The sequence below is a fragment of the Danio aesculapii genome, chromosome 11 (genome assembly GCF_903798145.1).
Source record: "Danio aesculapii chromosome 11, fDanAes4.1, whole genome shotgun sequence".
NCBI classification, from domain to species: domain Eukaryota; kingdom Metazoa; phylum Chordata; class Actinopteri; order Cypriniformes; family Danionidae; genus Danio; species Danio aesculapii.
Window position 1 is genome coordinate 31,024,329 of NC_079445.1, and position 21,915 is coordinate 31,046,243.

At 34.9% G+C, this 21,915-nt stretch overlaps 1 protein-coding gene across 1 annotated transcript; it reads left to right on the top strand.

The window, feature by feature from the left end:
* Positions 1-19,757, top strand: tmem178a (transmembrane protein 178a). The gene is made up of 4 exons (XM_056468736.1): positions 1-793; positions 5,865-5,978; positions 15,154-15,291; positions 18,583-19,757. The coding sequence occupies exons 1-4, from the start codon at positions 382-384 to the stop codon at positions 18,822-18,824; spliced, it is 906 nt and encodes a 301-aa protein (XP_056324711.1). The 5' UTR covers positions 1-381; the 3' UTR covers positions 18,825-19,757.
* The last annotated feature ends 2,158 nt before the right edge of the window (positions 19,758-21,915 follow it).

Below are 21,915 nucleotides of genomic sequence, written 5' to 3' on the forward strand. Positions count from 1 at the left end.
TCTCCTTGACACACCCTTAGCTATTGTTGGCACAGTAGGCGCGCGACAACCTTGACATTCCCACACGCGCGTTCAGTTGCACGGAGAAATCTTGTTCTGCGTGGATGCAAAACCTTCTCGGGAAGAAGTAAAGACGGACAAGCGGCTACACTGCGGATAAAAGAAGATGTACAGACGCCGAAGGCAGTGCAGGTAAACACGCACGCACGGCCATCGCGCATCCCCATATAGATGCCCACGGCACCGCACGCGCAGACACACTCCGCTCATCCACCTGTAATGACAGATCGCTGCCCAAAGCGGTGCATTGTCCCGGGAAACGGCGAGGAAAGTCCGCTTCGCGTGAGAGATGACTGAGTGAGTTGCGCGGATGTTGGAGACATGGAGAAACGGGCTCTTGTAACGGCGATCAGCTTGTCCATGAGCCTGCTCGCGCTCATGCTGCTGGTCACTGCAATCTTTACCGACCACTGGTACGAGACCGACACCAGGAGACACAAGGAGAACTGCGACCAGTACGGATCCGAGTCCAACGACCAGAAGAACAGGGAGATGCCCATCTATCACCTGCCTCTGGTAGATAGCGGGAACGCGAAGCGCAACCTGGCGCTCATGAAGCCCATTCACGTTGGGAGTCGAGAGGAGGAACTGTTGGAGAACTGGAGGGCGATTTTGGGTATGGGCATTTTGGAGACGGAGTGCGGGCGCCCGCTTTTCTCCACCTACTCGGGACTTTGGAGAAAATGCTACTTCCAGGGAATGGACAGGGATATTGACAAACTAATTTTAAAGGGTAAGGCTTGGGTGGAAAGTTCATTTCGATGAAAAATATCCAGAGGACAAAATGGGTGCTTGAGTTGGGTGAGAAGTAGTTTAGTGCCAACAGAGCTAAAGGAAGTTCTAGACTTTTCTTTTCTTTTTTTTAAACTACCCTAACCCAAAAGAGTTTCATGCGCTAGCTAAATTTAACGCACGTCCGAATCTCAAACGAATGATTCTCCTGAGTCGACTCTCAATAGCAATCAGCGCACCAGTGTAGTTCCATTGGAAAACGAATGATGGTAATGAGCTGGCTTTGTAATAGTTTTTTGTTGAATCAACACACCCACAGCTATCAACCAAATCAATAAATAAGACAGACAGGTTTTAAACTAAGCCTGGGGTGTTGGGCATGGCCATCTGAGTAACAGGGGCCCTTGGAGAGAGAGCGTGAGGGTCAGCATAATGATACCCTACTACTAATAATCTATAACATTAATGTGGGCGTGTTAATGTTATAGACTATCAGCATAATGAACATTACCATGGCCACATTTGAAATATAGTATTTACTGTGTTATTACGAAGAATAGGCTACATAAAATATGGTGTTTTTTGTTGTGTTGCGAGGGGCCCAAACCTTGGTTGTGTGACCAGGGCCCAAAAGAGTACCAAAATGTTGGCTTAATCTGCCTGGATAATAGAACATGATTATCAAACTCAAAATTCTCAAACTTGCATTCGTTCTCAAACATAACCGTATTTCATTTGCTTATTCAGACACACACATGCGGCCAAAATGACTCTTATGAGTCGACTCTTTTTAGTTGATTCAGTTGGCTCTTTTCAAGGAGGAAAACACATAGTGAGATCAGATTTTTGAGCAAATTATTCTAATTAACTAGTTAAAAAAACACAATTTAAAAGATTTAAGTGGATTTAAACTTATTTAAAAACATGCATACAACTTGTTAAAAAGGAAATTCTGGTCATTTATTAGGTAGTGTGTCGTATCTGGCTGTTTTTTTTTAATATCAAAACTGGACTGTTTTCATGAACAGTTTTGAAAAGTGAATTCCTTCTCAAACTAAAACAGCGTTTCACATAAATCTAAGGGCGAACGTACGACTAATCCAATTCCCGTGCGAATGACTCTTAAGAGTCGACTCCTTTTTGTTGACTCAATAACACAAAGCGCCACTAGGGTTGTCAGAATTTCAAATGAACGATGCTTTTGAGACGCCTTTTTTGAGTAAATACAACATATACGGCCGTTTTGACAAAATCAGACCTAAAATCTTCCATTACTTACATTTTGAGTCCTCGTTGTTTGACAGATGCTGTTAAATGTGTAGGTTTTTAATCGGTGACAGATAATTATGATGATGAAGATGATGGTCTGTATGATGTGTTGCATCAAAAACACATGTGAGTATGTATATTTATGCATACTTGTTTCCTGGAAGAAATATCGATTTAATCCTTTTTATTCTGACTCTTATCCGAACTTAAGCTTAATGGACTTTTTGCTGACACTAGCTCCTGCCATTTTTGTTCTCTCTCTCTCTTTCTCTCTTGACCTGTTTATTTTACTGCAAAGGCACTTTCTGCAAATCAATTTCACGCATGATAGATTTCTACAGAACAAAACTTTATTAAATTGCCAACCAAGCCAGCTGTTTCGCAAAAGTTTCCTTTGAGAGAGATGAAAGTCTCAAGGTGAAAAAAGACAGAGGAAATGAGTGATGATTCCGAGTCAATACAGATTACAGAGATCTGATCATGTCAGGATTAAAAGCGGAAGCTGTGTGCCACCCTGCATTCAAATCAAGTCCAAAGTCACTCCGATCACTTGACCTTCAGCACCAGGCTTTGATTTGTGACACAGTCTATTAGTGTGAGTCCCCAAATCAGCCCATCAAAGAAAGAGGGGCTCTTGAAAGAGTGTCTCATCAGATCACAATAGAGGAGCTATGGTGAGTCCACCATGCCCACCAGATGAGCACAGCCCCCTTTATTTCTCTTCTTTATTTCAGACTTGATGATCACTATATTAGTATGAGCATCATATCATAGCATGAAATTATTTATATTTGATAGAATGACAGAAATAATCAAAAATGTGTATAAACGTTGATGCTTTTGGTGGTAGATTTTATCCCAACATTTGCTGCATACACACATTTCACCACTTTATTAATTCCTTGAACCTATAAATTAAGATTTTAAGTAAATCTGAATTTATAAATTACCAAACAAGAATAAAGAACGACACAGTATTTTCTTTTAAACATGTTCAATTTGTACCAATATTTTAATGTAATATTTTATTTTCTATTTGTTCACATTTTCTTTAACCTTTGAAAGTACTGTTGGATATAAAAATCAGTTCTTAAGATGCTTTTTTGTTAAATATCAATGTTAAAGTTAAAAAAAAGTCAAATAGAAATGTTAAAGTGTCTTTTTCCTGGAAGAAAAACTCACATTTTTCAACATAATAGTTTTAATAACTACTTTCTTTTGTCTTTGCCATGATGACAGTATATAATATTTTACTAGTTATTTTGCAAGACACTTGTACTCAGCTTAAATGCAATTTAAGGCTTACCTATGGTAATTAGGCCAGTTAGATGGCAATAAAAATAATATTGACCCTGGGTATATGCAGAAGTATGCCGAAGGACTTTTAATTTTGCAGTAACCTGGGTCAAACTGTATGCTGTTACAAAATCGGCGTGTTTAAGGTCTGTTCAAAATCATTGAACAACTGAAGTCTATTTAACTCATTTTATTTTAATTACATTACAACATCGATGCTGTAAAAGGAAAGGCATTAAACTGAAAAAGTCACATTAACTGTTCACCGAAACTTAATTGGTATGGGAAGAAACACTCGCTGTGCACACTCGCTATACCCTTTTCTAGTCAAACTAAAATAAATAAGACTTTATCCTGAAGAAAATATATTCTAGGAAATACTGTGAACATTTCCTTGCTCTGTTTTTGTATATACAGTGTTTTAAATTATATATATATATATATATATATATATATATATATATATATATATATATATATATATATATATATATATATATATATATATATATATATATATATATATATATAAATTTATATTTGCTGTAAGATGCTTTACAATATTATATTTGTGCATATACATTAGTTTAGTCCAGAGATGCCCAAACTAGGGTCCCTGGGCCAAAGTTGGCCTTTTGTATTCTTTGATTTGGCCCGCCAGAGGGAAAATGATTGGGTAAGGTTGGGGAATGCCTTTAACAGAGATTCTCATTTCTATTTTAATGTTAACTTTTGTTTGTTTGTTTTAGTGTTGAGCTACAAAAAAGCAAACTGAAATGAAATATTTCAATGATATTTTTTTTAATGTACATACTGTCACTTAATGAATTGGGGACAAAGCAGAAAATTGTTTTATAAATGGATTTTTAAAAATGGTTTTATTGTTAAAAGTTTGTTAACAATACGGTTGAAGTCATTTTTATTTCTAAAAATTAGCAATAGCAACTTTAATGTAATACAGTTTGCTATATTTACTTTCGGCCCACAGCTCTCAATAAAGCTTGGATTTTGGCTCTTTATAAGAAAAGGTTTGGGCATCCCTGATTTAGGGCATTCTGACGCCAAATCTGGAGCTAATCTAACTAAATAAATTTAACGGCATAAATAATAATAGCCCAAATTAATATGCTAGAGAAAAATATTAAATTAAAAATTAAAAAGCAAAAATTTAGGAGAAACAAAACAAAATTGTTGAAATTTGTAGTTTGTCGTTTGTCTTTGCAATATTTCACATGAATTTAAGTGTATTATCTTTCTTTTCTTTTGAAGTCAGGATTATTAGCCCTCCTGAATTATTAGCCCCCCCTGTCAATTTTATCCCCAATTTCTGTTAACAGGAAAGAAGATTTTCTTCAGCACATTTCTAAACATAATAGTTTTAATAAGTCATTTCTTTATCTAATTTCTAATAACTGATTTATTTTATCTTTGCCATGATGACAGTAAATAATATTTTACTAGACATTTTTTAAGACACTTCTATACAGCTTAAAGTGACATTTAAAGGCTTAACTTAATTAGGCAAGTTAGGGTAATTAGGCAAGTCATTGTGTAATGATGGTTTGTTCTGTAGAAAATAAAAAAAATACTGCTGAAGGGGGCAAATAATTTTGACCTAGAAATGTTTTTACAAAAATTAAAAACTGCTTTTATTCTAGCCGAAATAAAACAAGCAAGACTTTCTCCAGAAGAAAAACATATTATAGGAAATACTGTGAGAATTCCTTGCTCTGTTAAACATCATTTGGGAAATATTAAAATAAGAAAAATAAATTCAAAAGGGGTTCAATAATTATGACTTCAACTGTATATATGAAGGCTGACAATGTTTGTACTAGAAGTGCAGAAATCCCTATAAAATATTTAAAAATTCTGGGAAACTAGTCAACAGGTTGGGAATACTAATAATGGCTCCAACTTAATATCACAGTAAAAAACAAACTATGGAGTTGAATTCATTATCAGCAGCTACACAAGAAGAGCATGTCAAAAAGCTTTTTTATTTACAGGCTTTCTCACTGGCTTGCTCAGAACTAAATGCAGTCAGTTCAAAAAGGGTCCATTTCAATTTCACCCACACATTTTGAAGAAGCCGACAGGATCCAGCCAGCCTGAATTCATTTCTCAGACTGAATGAATTGACCGTATCCCCCCACACTGAGTCCAGATTGTGTTTTTAAAATATTATTAATTACCTAATGCTTGCTGCATGATCACTGCAGTCTCATTCCAGCCTGCAGAATTAGCTCCAAACGCCGGCCAAATCTGTGTGGTGTGGTGTGAACCCAGGCGGAAATAATGACAGAAGGTCACTCTGTCGGGGAGGCAGGAGTTTCAGCAAAGCTTGAAACGTCTAGGGAAAAGACAAACAATAAAACAAAGAGTTGAGAAGATTAGTGCAAACAGAAAATGCAATATAGCAGCAGTGTGTTCTTTTATTTAGGAGGGATTTCAGTCTGGTTTGAAGGTGGGAGTGTGTTCTAAATGAGTGTGTGATCTGTGCGCAGGTATTGCAGAGCGATGCACATCTGTCAAGTACCATTTCTCCCAACCCATCAGACTCAGGAACATCCCTCTCAACCTGACGAGGACCATACAGCAGGACGAGTGGCACCTCTTACGTAAGTCGCCCAAAGCTTCCTCACCACCGCCTTGTGCAGCTCTTGATATGCCATGAATATTAAGCAGAGCAAGCAAGCTGGAATTAAGCGTGCTTTGCATGGAGAAAACTGCAGAGGAAATCCTTGTAAAATAAAATCTGAAGGCTGATTCCCTTCTGCTTAGTTTGATTTTGATCTATACGGTTCAGTTTCTTTAAATGATAATGAATAAAAACTTTGTCATGGTATATGGAATGCATGAAAATTTACTCACTATTTGCTCTCCCTCAAGTAGTTCCCAACCTTTATGAGTTTCTTTGTTTTGTTGAACACAAAAGAAGATATTTCAAAGAAAGTTGAAAACCTGTAACCATTGACTTCCATAGTATCTTTTTTCTACTATGGATGTCAATGGTTACAGGTTTTCAGCTTTCTTCAAAATATCTTCTTTAGAAATATTTTCTTTAGAAAAATAGTTTGAGCAAATGGTGATTTTCTTATTTGGAGAAATGAACTTCCCCTTTAGAGTGTTTTTTACTTATGTCACGATTTGTTCAGTTATTCATATATGTAGATAATTGGCTGTAAACACCACACTGTAAAAAAATACATGACAAAAAGTCAAGACAATAAATATTTTATTTTATTTCAACGTATTTTAATATTTCAGGTTTCAAATACATTTTTAAGCCATTCAAAGGTTAACTTAATCTTTTTAGTCAGTTTGATTAATGTAAGGCAACACAATGGCTCAGTGGTTGGCACTGTCGCCTCACAGCAAGAAGGTCACTGGTTTGAGTCCCGGCTGGGACAGTTGGCATTTCTGTGTGGAGTTTGCATGTTCTGCCCATGTTCGAGTGGGTTTCCTCCGGGTGCTCCGGTTACCCCCACAGTCCAAAGACATGCCCTATAGGTGAATTGGATAAATTAAATTGGCTGGAGTGTGTGTGTGTGTGTGTGTGTGTGTGTGTGTGTGTGTGTGTGTGTGTGTGTGTGTGAATGAGTGTGGATGGATGCTTCCCAGTTGTGGGTTGCACTTGCAAGGGCATCCGCTGTGTAAAACCTATGCTGGTTAAGTTGGCGTTTCATTTCGCTGTGGCAAACCCAGATTAATAAAGGGACCAAGCCAAAAGAAAATGAATGAATGATTAATGTAAGTTGAGATGACTAGAAAACTTAATTTGGTTCAACTGAAATACTGAAGGCAGCAAAAATCATTCATTCATTCATTCATTCATTTTCTTTCGGCTAAGCCCCTTTATTAATCTGGGTTCACCACAGCGGAATGAACCGCCAATTTATCCAGCACATGTTTTAGGCAGCGGTTGCCCTTCCAGCTGCAACCCATCTCTGGGAAGCATCCATACACACTCATTCACATACATACACTACTGACAATTTAGCCTACCTAATTCTCCTGTACCACATGTCTTTGGACTGTGAGGGAAACCGGAGCACTCGGAGGAAACCCATGCGAACGCAGGGAGAACATGCAAACTCCACACAGGAACGCCAACTGACCCAGCTTTGGCTCGAACCAGCGACCTTCATGCTGTGAGGCGACAGCACTTCCTACTCAGCCACTGCGTCGCCCCGGCAGCAAGAATCTTTTTACAGTATTGGATTTCAGTGACTGAATATGTTGTTCTGCTTATTTATGCTGTCTAAACTATGAAAAAAACATGTGTGAGCTGCTAAACAATGATAAATCGCTAGTTTAAATATAATGTTTGTGTTCTGTCACAACATTCATCTAGGATAAGGTTTTACCTCTGTTTATACAGTTTGATTGAATCTGAAAACATGAAACTCGTTGAACTAAAAAACAACAAACTATTTAAAGTTTCTTGTATAACATGGGGCAGCATGGTGGCTCAGTGGTTTGCACTGTCATCTCACAGCAAGAAGGATGCTGGTTCGAGTCCCGGCTGGGCCAGTTGGCATTTCTGTGTGCCGTTTTCTCACGGTGTTGGCATGGGTTTCCTTCGGGTAAAACCCCCACAGTCCAAACACATGCACTAAGTAAATGTGCATGTGTGAATGTGAGAGTGTATGGGTGTTTCCCAGTACTGGGTTGCAACTGGTAGAGCATCCGTTGCGTAAAACATATGCCGGAATAGTTGGTGGTTCATTCCACTGTGGCGACCCCTGATAAATCAGGGAATAAGCCAAAAAAAAAAATGAATGAAAAAATCTACATAACATTTCAATTGTATTGAATTTAAAGCTTTTAGTTCAGTCAACTAAATGTTTTTAATTTGATGCATTTGAAATCTTTGGTACATTTATCTTTATTTATATTTTGGTGTTTCAACAAGTCAAAATGAGCTTTTTTAGGGTAACAAGTTTCCATAAAGTTTTTAAGTTCAGTCAACCTGTAGGGGCTTACAGAGGATCTTAGTAAGAAGGAAAAGGTGAAATCATTTGTCAAACTGACTTTAATAGGCTCTTTCCTGCTTGATTCACTACAAAAAAAAAAAAAAAAAAAAAAAAAAATAATAATAATAATAAATAAATAAATAAATTCTTACTCTGTAAAAAATACCGGGTTCCACACAATCAAGCTGTGTTGGGACATCATGAAGAAATTAAGTTAACCTATTAGTTTTAACAAATTTAAGTGGAATGAACATAAAAACAATCAAGAATTGTGTTGTTTCAACTCATTTTAAATAAGTCGTTTAAACAAGCTGCAAAAGTCATTTATTTTTTAGTGTACTTGGAGATTTTGTCTTCTTTCTATCAAAAACCCATAAATGAATAAGCATTTTCTAGACAAGTACAAATAGTTGTTTATTTTCAGAAAGAAAAGAAGTCAAAAGTAAGTGTGTTTGATTTACCTTAAAGCTAGGTAAATATTGTAATTATTCTTCTTGTTTTAGGGAAAACTCACTTAATTGTGACGTATTTTTCTTGAAAACAAAACAATATTTTTAACTTTTTAATAAAATGCTTTTTTAGATATTTGGACTAGAAATCTTCAGTACTCTAAATGTTTCTTTTTTCCAGTCTGACTGATTAGTAGACCAAAGCATGATAATAATTGATCGTGTTCAGCAGCAGTAATCAGCAAAATGTGCAAGTTTTGTTTGGTTCAGTGGCACTGTTTACTTTCTGCTCTCAGACTGATAAGGTTTTTACAATATTTCATATGTACATTGGTCAAACATGTTTTTAACAATCACTGATCGCTGTTTATAGACAGACCTGTTGCGAACTCTGAGCTTGTCAATCAATGGTATAAGCTTTTGTTAAAAACAAATGAATTCTACTTTCTTTTAGAAGAATTACGTTTAATAGTAAAAATGTAATGCACAAAACTACATTTACCCTAATGCTGTGCAGAAATCCCACCAATTTGACAGTCGCAGTAAGGAAAGTGTGCAAAAAATGTTTTTTTTTTAGCTCTGCCCACTCCCATGAAGCACTATAACTGATGTAATCGAATGCCTCTCTGCAAAATATTCTTTCATTTTAGCAAGTAAATGACAAAATAAACATTTTGGATAGAAAATGTACTTATTATAAAGGGCATTGTTAAATATAATATGTTATTAAGCACTATAACCAGTGCCTTTAATTTGCATTGTTAGACCAGATGTACCTTGACATTGTTTTTATATTAATTTCAATTTATTTAATTCAAGTATATTAGTTGAGCAAAAACATACTTTTACATTATTCTCAGTGTTAGTCCAAGTATATTAGTTGAGTATAAATAGATGTAGTTTTTACATTATTCTCAATGTATTTTAGTCAAAGTAAATTATTTGAGCATAAATATATCCTATTTTTACATTATTCTCAGGGTATTTCAGTCCAAGTATATTTGTTGAGCATAAATATATCTAGTTTTTACATTATTCTCAATGTATTTCGGTCAAAGTTTATTAGTTCAGCATAAATATATCTAGTTTTTACATTGTTCTCAATGTATTTGAGTCAAAGTATATTATTTGAGCATAAATATATCCTATTTTTACATTATTCTCAGGGTATTTTCCAAGTATATTTGTTGAGCATAAATATATCTAGTTTTTACATTATTCTCAATGTATTTCTGTCAAAGTTTATTAGTTCAGCATAAATATATCTAGTTTTTACATTGTTCTCAATGTATTTTAGTCAAAGTAAATTATTTGAGCATAAATATATCCTATTTTTACATTATTCTCAGGGTATTTCAGTCCAAGTATATTTGTTGAGCATAAATATATCTAGTTTTTACATTATTCTCAATGTATTTTAGTCAAAGTATATTAGTTGAGCATAAATATATCTAGTTTTTACATTATTCTCAATGTATTTGAGTCAAAGTATATTAGTTGAGCATAAATATATCTAGTTTTTACATTATTCTCAGGGTATTTTAGTCCAAGTATATTAATTGAACCTAAATATATTTCATTTTTACATTATTCTCAGGGTATTTCAGTCCAAGTATATTAGTTGATCATAAATATACAGTATGTAGTTTTTACATTATTCTCAATGTATTTTAGTCCAAGTATATTAATTGAGCATATCTAGTTTTTATATTACTCTCAGGGTATTTTAGTCCCAGTATATTAGTTTATGAATTAGTTTGAGCATAACTAGTTCAAACCAAATAATATACATTACATCCAAAGGAAAAAAGAGCTTTGCCCTGCATAAAACAACAAGAAAAGCCTTGTTTTAAGACGTTTATATACATTATGTGACAATAAAACATCAATGTAACTTTAGAAGAGTTAAGAAAGCAATCTTTGTTGGCATAACCCTGATTTTCAATTACAACGACTGTAAATATTCTGACCTACTGTCATTTTCTAAAAAAAAAAGCTCTAAATGACAATCTTTTTATTATTATTTTTTACGTACAGAAATGGCGTAGAAGTTTTTAAGTTACTTTTATAAATAACAGTGTAATTCCAGCATTAAAAAGCCAAGTGACAATTAATTAAACATTACATTTTGAGGTAGATCAAGATTGAAACCATGTTATATACAAACTTGCAATATTATCCATCATGATGAAGTACAGTTAGATGAATACTAACAATAGGAATAACATATAGCAAAAATTAAGGGTTCACTATTAAAGGTTTACTACTATACACAGTTACTGGCTACCACAAAATATAACTAGAACCCAACAATACGTCCAATTCACAGTTTTCAGTTTAAGCTAGGCAAGCACTGGTTTCCATTATCGGTTTCGTAATGATAATATCTCAGCTCATCTATTGTGTGCTAATGCTGTTATTGCATGTCCCGTCATGAATATGTAATCACAACCTTTTCTTACATCTCCATAATATGATTATGTGCCCCGCGGTGCTGTTTAGCGTACACAAACTTGGTCAAATGTCATTTTCTGTTGGAAGAAATCTTATTAGCTCTTGATGTTGTAACTTAGCGAGTCTTGAGGGAGCCTGCAAGCCTTAATTACAGCCCTCGTTAAAAGACCTCCTAATTAAGCTCTTCTTCCTCCATGCTTGCATCTCAATCAGATCCTACAACGTCATATACTTTACATGGAGTCATATGTGAAAAAAAAGTGCTTTCATCGTTTACTCACTATCCTTATCTTCAGATCGGTTTCAGTTTCCTTCTTTGGTTGAACACAAAAGAAGATATTTTGAAGAATGTTGGAAATCAGCAGCTAATGTCTGGTTGTTTTTTTTCCTATGGATGCTAATAGGTACTGGTTACCAAAATTCTTCAAAAAAGGTTATTACTACTGGTCAAAAGACACTTACGTTAACATGAAATTAAAATGTCATTATATATGAACAACTATAATTTAATGAAACTACCAACTATAGTAAATAAATAGTGAGCAAAAAGAATGTTAATGTTTGTTAATTATGTAAAAAAAAAGAGTAAACTAGCAAAGTTTAGCAATATATCACTGATTTATCAGTTTTTAATAGTTTCAAAAAATAATAATTTTACTTTTGATTTATATTTGTATGGATTTGGATTTAATCTTCATTCAAATATTATTGATAACATTAATCCTTTGATAATCTGTTGATAATAATAATCCATTGATAATCCATTGATAATAACAACCCCCTGATAATCCATTGATAATAATAACCCATTGATAATAATAACCCATTGATAATAATAACCCATTGATAATAATAATCCATTGATAACAATAATCCATTGATAACAATAATACATTGATAATAATACATTGAACATAATAATCGATTAATAATCCATTGATAATAATAACCCATTGATAGTTGTTCTTCTTCCATTCACATCATTGTTCCCTCTGTTCGCCTTGTCACCATGGGGAGCAGATCTTTCAGCCACTCTGCTCCTCAGCTTTGGAATTCACTTTCTCCGTAATTTAGACTCTCTTTCACAATTTAAATCCCAACTCAAAACACGTCTGTTTAGACCAGCTTGTTCACTTTAACTGACTGCGTTTTAAAAATTTGTATTATATTCTATTGACTTTTATTGTGTTCTTATTAGAACTGATGGTTCTAGCTGTCCTGTACAGTGACCTTGAGTGTCATGAAAGGCGCCTTTAAATAAAATGCATTATTATTATCATAATAAGCCATTGATAATAATAATCCATTGATAATCCATTGATATTAATAATCCATTGATAATCCATTGATAATAATAATCCATTTCATAATCTATTGATAATAATAATCTATTGATAATCCATTGATAATAATAATCCATTGATAATCCATTGATATTAATAATCCATTGATAATCCATTGATAATAATAATCCATTTCATAATCTATTGATAATAATAATCTATTGATAATCCATTGATAATAATAATCCATTGATAATCCATTGATAATAATAATCCATTTCATAATCTATTGATAATAATAATCAATTGATAATCCATTGATAATAATAATCCATTTCATAATCTATTGATAATAATAATCTATTGATAATAATAATCTATTGATAATAATAATCCATTGACAATAATAATCCATTGATAATAATAATCCCTTTGATATTCTATTGATAATAATAATCCATTGATAATAATAATCCCTTTGATAATCTATTGATAATAATAATACATTGATAATAATAACCCATTGATAATAATAATCCCTTTGATAATCTATTGATAATAATAATACATTGATAATCCATTGATAATAATAATAATAATTCATTGTTTATAAATTGATAATAATAATCTATTGGTAATAATAATAATTCATTGATAATCCATTGATAATAATCAGCCATTGATGTGATCCAAGATCTGTGAAGAAATAGTTGAGGTTTTAGGTCTTAGATTAGTTTTTTATGTTTTATTTGTACATTGTAAAACACATTACAAAAATATACAAAAAAGACAGCATAAACATATAACAATAAGCAAATACACTGAAGAGTATTTTGAGCAAAACATAACAAAAATTAATAATTAAATAAATAAATAAAATAATAATAATAATAAACAACAGTGCAATCTTATATACAGAAAATACAGGTCTACAACGTGCTGACCAGTACTAGTATCCAGTACCAAGCTATGAGTAGGGGGTGGGGACTCAATCAGAAAGAACAGAGTCAAGCTGAAGAGTTTGGACGTGTTTGAGAAGGGGCTCCCTACAGTTTAATAAAAATAGTGCGAGGTCGGTGAAGAAAGTACCTAATTTTCTCTAATTTAATAAAATAAAGCTTTTTTTTTATCCAACAAGTGTTAGAGGGAGAATAAGGGCTCATCCAGTTCAGAAGAATAATTGCCTAGTCAGAAGGGTTAAGAAGTCTACAAAGTCTACAAAATGAGAGGGTATGGTGCGGCCGGGTGGGAGAACCCCAAATAAACCAATAATTGGACAAGGTGGAATATTAACAGTGGTAATAGCAGACAACGAGAGGAAAAGTTGCCTCCAAAAAGAAAGCAGGTAAGAACAGGACCAAAACATATGGATTAAAGTAGCTGAACCAGAATGACACCTGTTGCACTCAGGGTCAATAGACAGGTTGATGTGAGCTAGCCTGCTCTTGGACCAATGAGCTTTATGCTTTACCTTGCATTGTATGAGCCTGTGACGTGCACAAATTGAGGAAGAATTAATCCTGTTCAAGACCACTTTCTATAATTTCTTTAGTCATTTCCACCATATTTTCATTTCTGAAGACATTTTTTTTGTTTAACTGCGTTTTGCATTTGAAATGGACAAAAGCAGCTAATGCTAATTCAACTCTGTGTAGCCTAAATACACACATTTTTCCAACCAATTTAAAATGAAACTTATACATATAAAATGACAATAAGTCAAAAAAAGATGTGTTTTCTGTGCAGTATATTCAATTTCAGACCAAAAAAAACAAAACCGAATTTAAGTAAATATAAGATAGCGAGAAGATAGAGATTGTGCGGCGCCATTGATGTGATCCCAGACCTGTGAAAAGAGGATGCCAACCATCGAGGACCTTAAGGACAACACATACTAAGAGATGAAGCCAACCATAGAAGACGTCTAGAGGTCTCCATAATCCTGGACCAGGCCGCATCCTGAGCAGATGCTGTGGCCGTCATGGAAGAGTGAAGAGCATTGAGACCCCAGTGACAGACGAGTCTCCGATTTGACCCCACGGGCTTGCTTTAACTACTCACACCTGCAGCTTCACCACGATAGACGTCCAGTGTTTTCCAGCCTCCAGCACCTAGACTGCAGCTCTGCACAAGAAATTTGGCCAGAGGAGAAATGGTGGTGCCCAATTTCAACTCTGAAAACTGGACTGACGCAGTTTTATTTTCTAGAACTTCTATGTTACGCTGCCTTGACGCTATCTACGTTGTAAAAGTGCTATAGAAATAAAGATTAATTGAATTATTATTTGATTTTTAGGGAGTTTGCACAAGATTGTATGTAAAATGCAAAACAATAAACTAAAAAATGTAACTAAATATATAAACACTAAATAGAAATGTTCACAAAATCTAAACAAAAAATGAAATTGAAATAAAAATGAATTTAAAAATACACCTTTGCATCAAAATGTTTTATTTGGAGTTCATGGGAAAATATCAAAACAGAAACTTATAAAGCGTTGAAATCACCTGATGATAACTAAATGTTCATTTTTGGGTGAACTATCCCTTTAAATCCACACATCCCAGTGAAAGTTCCTAAAGATAAGGTGTGAGTTGGCTAAGTGGGCGATATGTGTGTGTGTGTTTCAGATCTGCGGCGCATCACGGCAGGGTTTTTGGGCATGGCAGCTGCCGTAATGCTCTGTGGAAGCATCGTGGCCGCGGTTGGATTTTTCTGGGAGGAGAGCCTCACTCAGCATGTGTCTGGACTCCTGTTCCTCATGGCAGGTACATCATTCTGCTCATTCGCTCTTTCTTAGAGCTAAATCTCTCCTCTTTTTTTCTACTCAGCTACTTGTTACTCGTTTCTCCCAGTCGCAGTGTTTCTTGTAGGTGGTTCTCTTTCCTCTCCAAGTTGTTGTCTACCTTGTTCATTCTCCCACGTCTTTATATTCATCTGTTTTTCTCCTTCTGTCTCATTTGTCTTGTCTTGGACTTATATAGTACACACGCACACACACACACACACACACACACACACACACACACACCAATCCATTATTAAAGATGAAAAAATTTAAGTACTCGCCTCAAGTGGTTACAAGTGGTTGATAAGTTTTTTTTTTAAATGAAAGAAGATATTTTGAAGAATGTTGGAAACCAGTGTTCTATGAGCTCCATAGTAAGAAAAAATATACATATACAGTCAAGCCTGAAATTATTCAATTCTGACTTAGTTACTTTTATTCAACCGGAATTTTATTTTTTGTTTTACAGAAAATAACGCATACTTCTCCCAAAAGATAATAAGCTGATGTATAAGAGGCATCATTGCGGAAAAAATATTTATCAGCATTTATTTACATCTGAACAAACAATTTAAGTCATAATTTGGCAAGGTTATGAAAAATTTCAGGCTTGATTGTATATACAATAGAAGTCAATGGCTACCAGCTTTCAACATTCTACAGAGTACCTTCTTTTCATGTTCAAATCAAGAGAGAAACTCAAACAGGTTTGGAACAAGTGGAGGTTGAGTAAACGTTGACAGTTTTCATTTTTGTGTGAACTGTTCCTTTAAAAAAGTATTTTCAGTGGATCTTTCTGCAGGTTACATCATAATGGCAGGTATGGTGGCAAATGATTCTGTGGGCTTCTGGGATTCAGTGTGTGGGTTGACTTTACTATGTTCAAATTGGTAGATTTCATAAAAGAGTAGGAAAAAAGTACCCAGATGAACTACTACTAACAGCGAGATTCTAAAGTTTGCATTTAAGTGTCACTTAATTGTCCCATGAGGCCTCAAGAGAGGATTTTTGAATGGTAGATAAGATATGCAACAATTACCATCAGCCTGTGTTAATGTGCAGTGTGAAGTTTTGCATGAGAAACCACAGATGGAAACACTAAAGATCATATAATAATAATACATTTTTGCAGGTGGTTTTGGACTTTGGAGGTTTTTGAAAAAGGGTTAATGCACATAATGGGAGATGGAAACTATTGGCTGAATAAACTCTGACGTAGCAAAAAAAAAAAAAAAAAAAAAGATTACACCCGTATAGAGTGTTGATAATTATGATATTATCATAAATTTTGCACATGCCCAATGATGAAGTTCTTGTGTAAGTGAATCAATCGTTTGAATCATTCTTTCAACCAAGTCATTTAGTTTTCCTAAAATCTAAATAAATACAATTACTATGTGAGTAGTATGTCTGAATTCACAGTCCTCATCAAAGACTAGGCAAAAACCCGATGCTTTTATTGTAGGTCACATGACAATAACAATATAACAAATGCCAAATTACATTCATGTCCAAATTACATACTATGTCTGAATTACATTCATACTACACACACTTACATTTTATAGACATATTTATTAAATTAAGTCGGAATGAGACCAAAACTTACTCTTCTTATTTTTTCCCAGAATGGAAAAGGGTGTTTGGTACCCCAAGTCAGTTTTTTTCCCAACATTCTTCAGTCTATCTTGTTTCCTGTTAAATAGAAGAACATCAAAAATCTGTCTATAAACATACAGCCCTGTGTGATCAAAGACTATAAAATATTCAAGACGTGTCACTCATATAGTTTTGAATGGGGAAAAGTGTAACGGTCAAAATGACGAATGAAGCCCCGCCTTCTATTACAGGAGCCAATTAGCGATCACTATAGACTGTCGATTCTTCGGGAGAGGGGCTCAGACCAGGCATGAGTTTTTTTCAGATTTTGAGTGATTCAAACATTTACAAATTAAACTAAAGAGACAGTTGTTGTTTATTTCATTGAAGATTCCTGATATGAAATTTAATTGTAAGCTTAGCAAGCAATTGCGAAGAATTTGATGTTTCCCCATTCAAACAGAGTGCCCGAGCATACTGCCGAAGAGGCGTTTCAAAGATGGCCACCGAGCGAAATGACTTGCCTTAAAGTGACTTTGGCATGAAATGACTTTATATTATGGGTTGAACAACTTTAGATTTTTGGAATTTGACTTTTATATTATCAAAGTTGAGTCGACGTCGACTAGTCGACTAGTCATCAATAAAACACAAGTTGCAAATGTTTTGCAACACGCCACAATTTGCGATTTAATTTGCAGGAAATATACACACACACTGTTTGACAGCTCATAACACGTTCCAAAAACAATGCAACATTACCAATGACTAATTTTAGTGCAAAACAAATGCATTGTCAACACTTTCATTTCATAAATAATGCAACATTAGCACCAGGCCTTATTTTACTGCTATATAAACGCAGCCAACACATTGATCACTGCACATTTGTTACGTAGCGGATGCACCTCGCTACACACATAAGGTTAAGGATGACCGCTATTAAAAGAGGTCACCCGTAAAAACGTAACAATAACAGAAATAATGTTAGTGTTAGAATAAGTGCAGAAATAATGCATACGTCCTAAGCAAACAGATTCATATGAAATTAACACACAAAAGACAAAGACTTTAACTTTAAGCCAATGTTAGAGACCTGCTCAGATGCATATTTTACCGCTATGATAGTGCGCTAGAAAGGTGCTCAAAATCCCACTCAAATCAGGCGTTATTCGTGGTTACTGGCTCATCTTGGTTACCAGATGTTTCTTCACTGCACATCTACACTGTGTTCAACAGAGATGTTGTGCACACACGCTGTGAAGTTTGTCACACCTCTGCGGCTGTGCACTGCACAAAGGGCAACAGCCAATAACATTACTTTTCTAGGATTGCGTAAATGTGATTGGCTAGGGTATTTGCATGGAGCGATCTAACTGGCATCTGTTTGATGATTTAAAGTTCACTCAAAGTTCACGTGAATCTTTGATGCTGACATAAGAATAATCTGAGTAAACCTTATTGTGTAAAGCTGCCATGTAGTTTAGGTAAAAAACACATGGTCTGCGCAACGCGACTAGTCGATGTCAATCAAAAAGCGTCACGGCAAAGCATTAAAGTCGACTAAACAGTGCAACCCCTACTTCACATATAATTTTATCAGAATTTTCTCTAGAAATCAGGATTGACGTGTTGAATCAGTTACCTCAAAGTGCTTTCTTCTGTCCTGCAGGAATCTTCTGCACGATCTCACTGTGCACATACGCCGCCAGTGTCTCGTACGACCTCTCCAGAAACCCTCCGTTCATCTACGGCCTGCCCAGTGATGTGGACCACGGCTACGGATGGTCTATCTTCTGTGCGTGGGTCAGTCTGGGGCTAACAGTGGCGTCCGGCTGCATCTGCACAACGTATCCCTTCCTGAGCCGCACAAAGGCTCTTCGCTCCAAAACGGCGCGGGAGTCTTCGGTATGAGCGCCTCCTGGTGGCCTGGAGGACATTAATCAGCACTCGGCGCTTTAGGAAAACGATCTCAAGTGGACTTCATGATGTATGGAGGGGGCGTTGACGTGATACAGAGTGAAAGACAAGACTGTTGCATTTCCTTCCAAATCACACGCATAATAAAAAAATAAAGGAAACACACACACACACACACACACAAATATACATGTATGAAAGTAACGAACAAAAAAATCTATTGATTTGACAATGATATGTGTACGTTTGTGGGTCGTTGTGATGCAATCATCCTCTGGATCAGGTGATACTTAGGATCTGAGCCACAGTTTTCTTTTGTTTTGTACGCAAACCGTCTGAAATTCAAAGGACTACGCTCAGTGTTATTTTTTTATGTGATTAAAGCGTAGGTTTGTGGTTCGCAAACAGATACGAGTCGACTCAAATATCCAAATCCAGTCAGGGATGAACAGGGCGCTTCATGTCACCACATCAAACAAATGTATAAAGGCATGATTGCATATATATCACCTTTGGGTAACAGCTGGAGGCCGATATTCAAAAGGATTGAGAAATCAAAGAGACACGAGAAAGAAGTAAGATGTGCATATATGCAAAATTTCCTGATTGGATGAAGTCGAATGCGGCTCTCGCTATAGCAGTGCAATCTTATTATGGCCGCATGCTTGAAGTGGATGCTCTCGAATCTACCAGCCTCGCTCCTGACGTCATGCCATTGTTCAAAATACCAGTTTCGAACGAATATAAAGCGACGGGGATTATATTAACTGCTGGATATTGTTTGCCCCCCCCAAAAACTGAGCCAAAACAGTGACATATTACTGAAAACATGTACCGTTCGCCTCGAGATTTCTGTTGTGTTCCTGAAAGTGTATTGTAAATCAAAATATTATAATGATGAAATAAAGGTCTATGAAGAAACCATTTCGTGAGAATTTGGGCAGTGTTTTGGGATTGTTTTATTCTTTTTTTGCCATGCAGCCATATGGTGGATCATTTTAAGCTGTGCCAGCATGTTTTCTGCTCTCTCCTTTGTGAAAATACTGCATGTGCAGAAATATTACACAATGTTGTTGATTTCGCACTCACATTGATATGGGTGATATGTAAATTCTAGGAAAGCAGTTTAGGGTAATTAAATAAATGGTTAGTGTTGCTGATTTAGTTTTTCCCATGTTACACATTTCTACTTTTTTATTCAGGGTAGTATTCTTTAGTGTTTATTCATATTATATATGTTAGTATTGTTACTATTAAGGCACTTATTAACATTTTAAATTAGCTTTTTTTTTCATTTTTCAGTATAAATACATTTTATCATACATTTTTATGATATATTTTTATTATTTATTTTCACGATTTCTGTTTTAATTTAATAATTTTAGTAATTTTTATACTTTAAACATAATATTTGTTGATTACCAAGCTAACATTTCTCATCTTATTTCAATTAATACATTTATGTCTTACATTTCAATTTGGATAAAAATACATTTAAAATTAATCTCATAATCCCTTAATAATTAATTAATTTAATAATTAATTTAATAGCATAAAAAAGTCAAGTAATTAAAAAGAAACTGAAATTGAGCGGTAGTTCTCTAGTTTTCTTTACAGTGTAAAAAAATCCTGGTTGCCTTAATTTTTTAAGCTGAATCAATTTAGCCTTATGAGTTCATTGAATGTATATTATGTTAAACTGACTTAAAACAGCTTGTGTAACTTAAAAAAAAAAAAGGTAAGAACAGGGGTGTCCAAACTTGGTCCTGGAGGGCTGGTGTCCTGCATAGTTTAGCTCCAACTTCCTTCAACACACCTGCCTGGATGTTTTTAGGATACCTTGATTAGCTGGTTCTGATGTGTTTAATTTGGGTTGGAAATAAAATATGCAGGACACCTGGCCTCCAGGACTGAGTTTGGACACTACTGAGTTAGAACATGATTAACTTTGTTTAAAAAGTTACAATGAACTAAAAACATATGCTGTCATGACTAATTGAGCATACATTTTTTTTTACAGTGTAGAAAGTTTCATTGAGATGTATGAAAAAGTCCAATTTTATTGATTTTAATTTTTGTATTTTTTTTTAATTCAGTTTATATAATTTCAGCTAGTTGCCAAGCCAGCGTTTCTAACATTTGTTTTATGTTTTTGAACCAATATACAGGTATATAGCATTATTCAATATAATGAAACATTGATTAACTATTTTATAAGCTATAATAATTCTGCAGAAAAATCCAGCTTAAACCAGCCTGGTTGGCTGGTTTTAGTTGGTCGACCAGCCTGGTTTTAGAGGGGTATTGGCCATTTCCAGGCTGGTTTCCAGCCATTTCCAGCCTGGTCTTAGCTAGTCAGGCTGGGAGATGACGAGATAAAACCAGCTTGACCAGCCTAGTCAGACTGGAAGCCCAGCCTGGTCCAGGCTGGTCGAGTTGGATTTAGCTTGTTTTAGCTGGTCATTTTCCAGCCTGACCAGCTAAGACCAGGCTGGAAATGGCTGGAAACCAGCCTGGAAATGGCCAAAACCCTTCTAAAGCCAGGCTGGTTGACCAACTAAACTAAAACCAGCCAACCAGCTTAGGCTGGTTTAAGATGTTTTTTTTTTCAGCAGGAAAATAAATAATAATAATAAAAAAATATTAATAATAATAATAATAATATTAAATATATATATTTATATATAATGAACATATACATACATACATATATATATATATATATATATATATATATATATATATATATATATATATATATATATATATATATATATATATATATATATATATATATATATATAGCTTGGAAAATTGGTTGCTTTAATTTTATTTAATATCCTTAACCCCAAATGCAGTGGGTAGCAGTAGAAGGTCGCTATTTGAGCCCCGGCTGGGTCAGCCGGTATTTCCGTGTTTACGTGGGTTTCCTCCGGGTGCTCCGGTTTCCCCCACAGTCCAAAGACATGTGCTGTAGGTGAACTGGGTGAGTTAAATTGTCCGTATGAGTGTGGATGAAACTGTATGGGTGTTTCCCAGTGATTGGTTGTAGCCGGAAGGGCATCCGCTGCATAAAACACAAGCA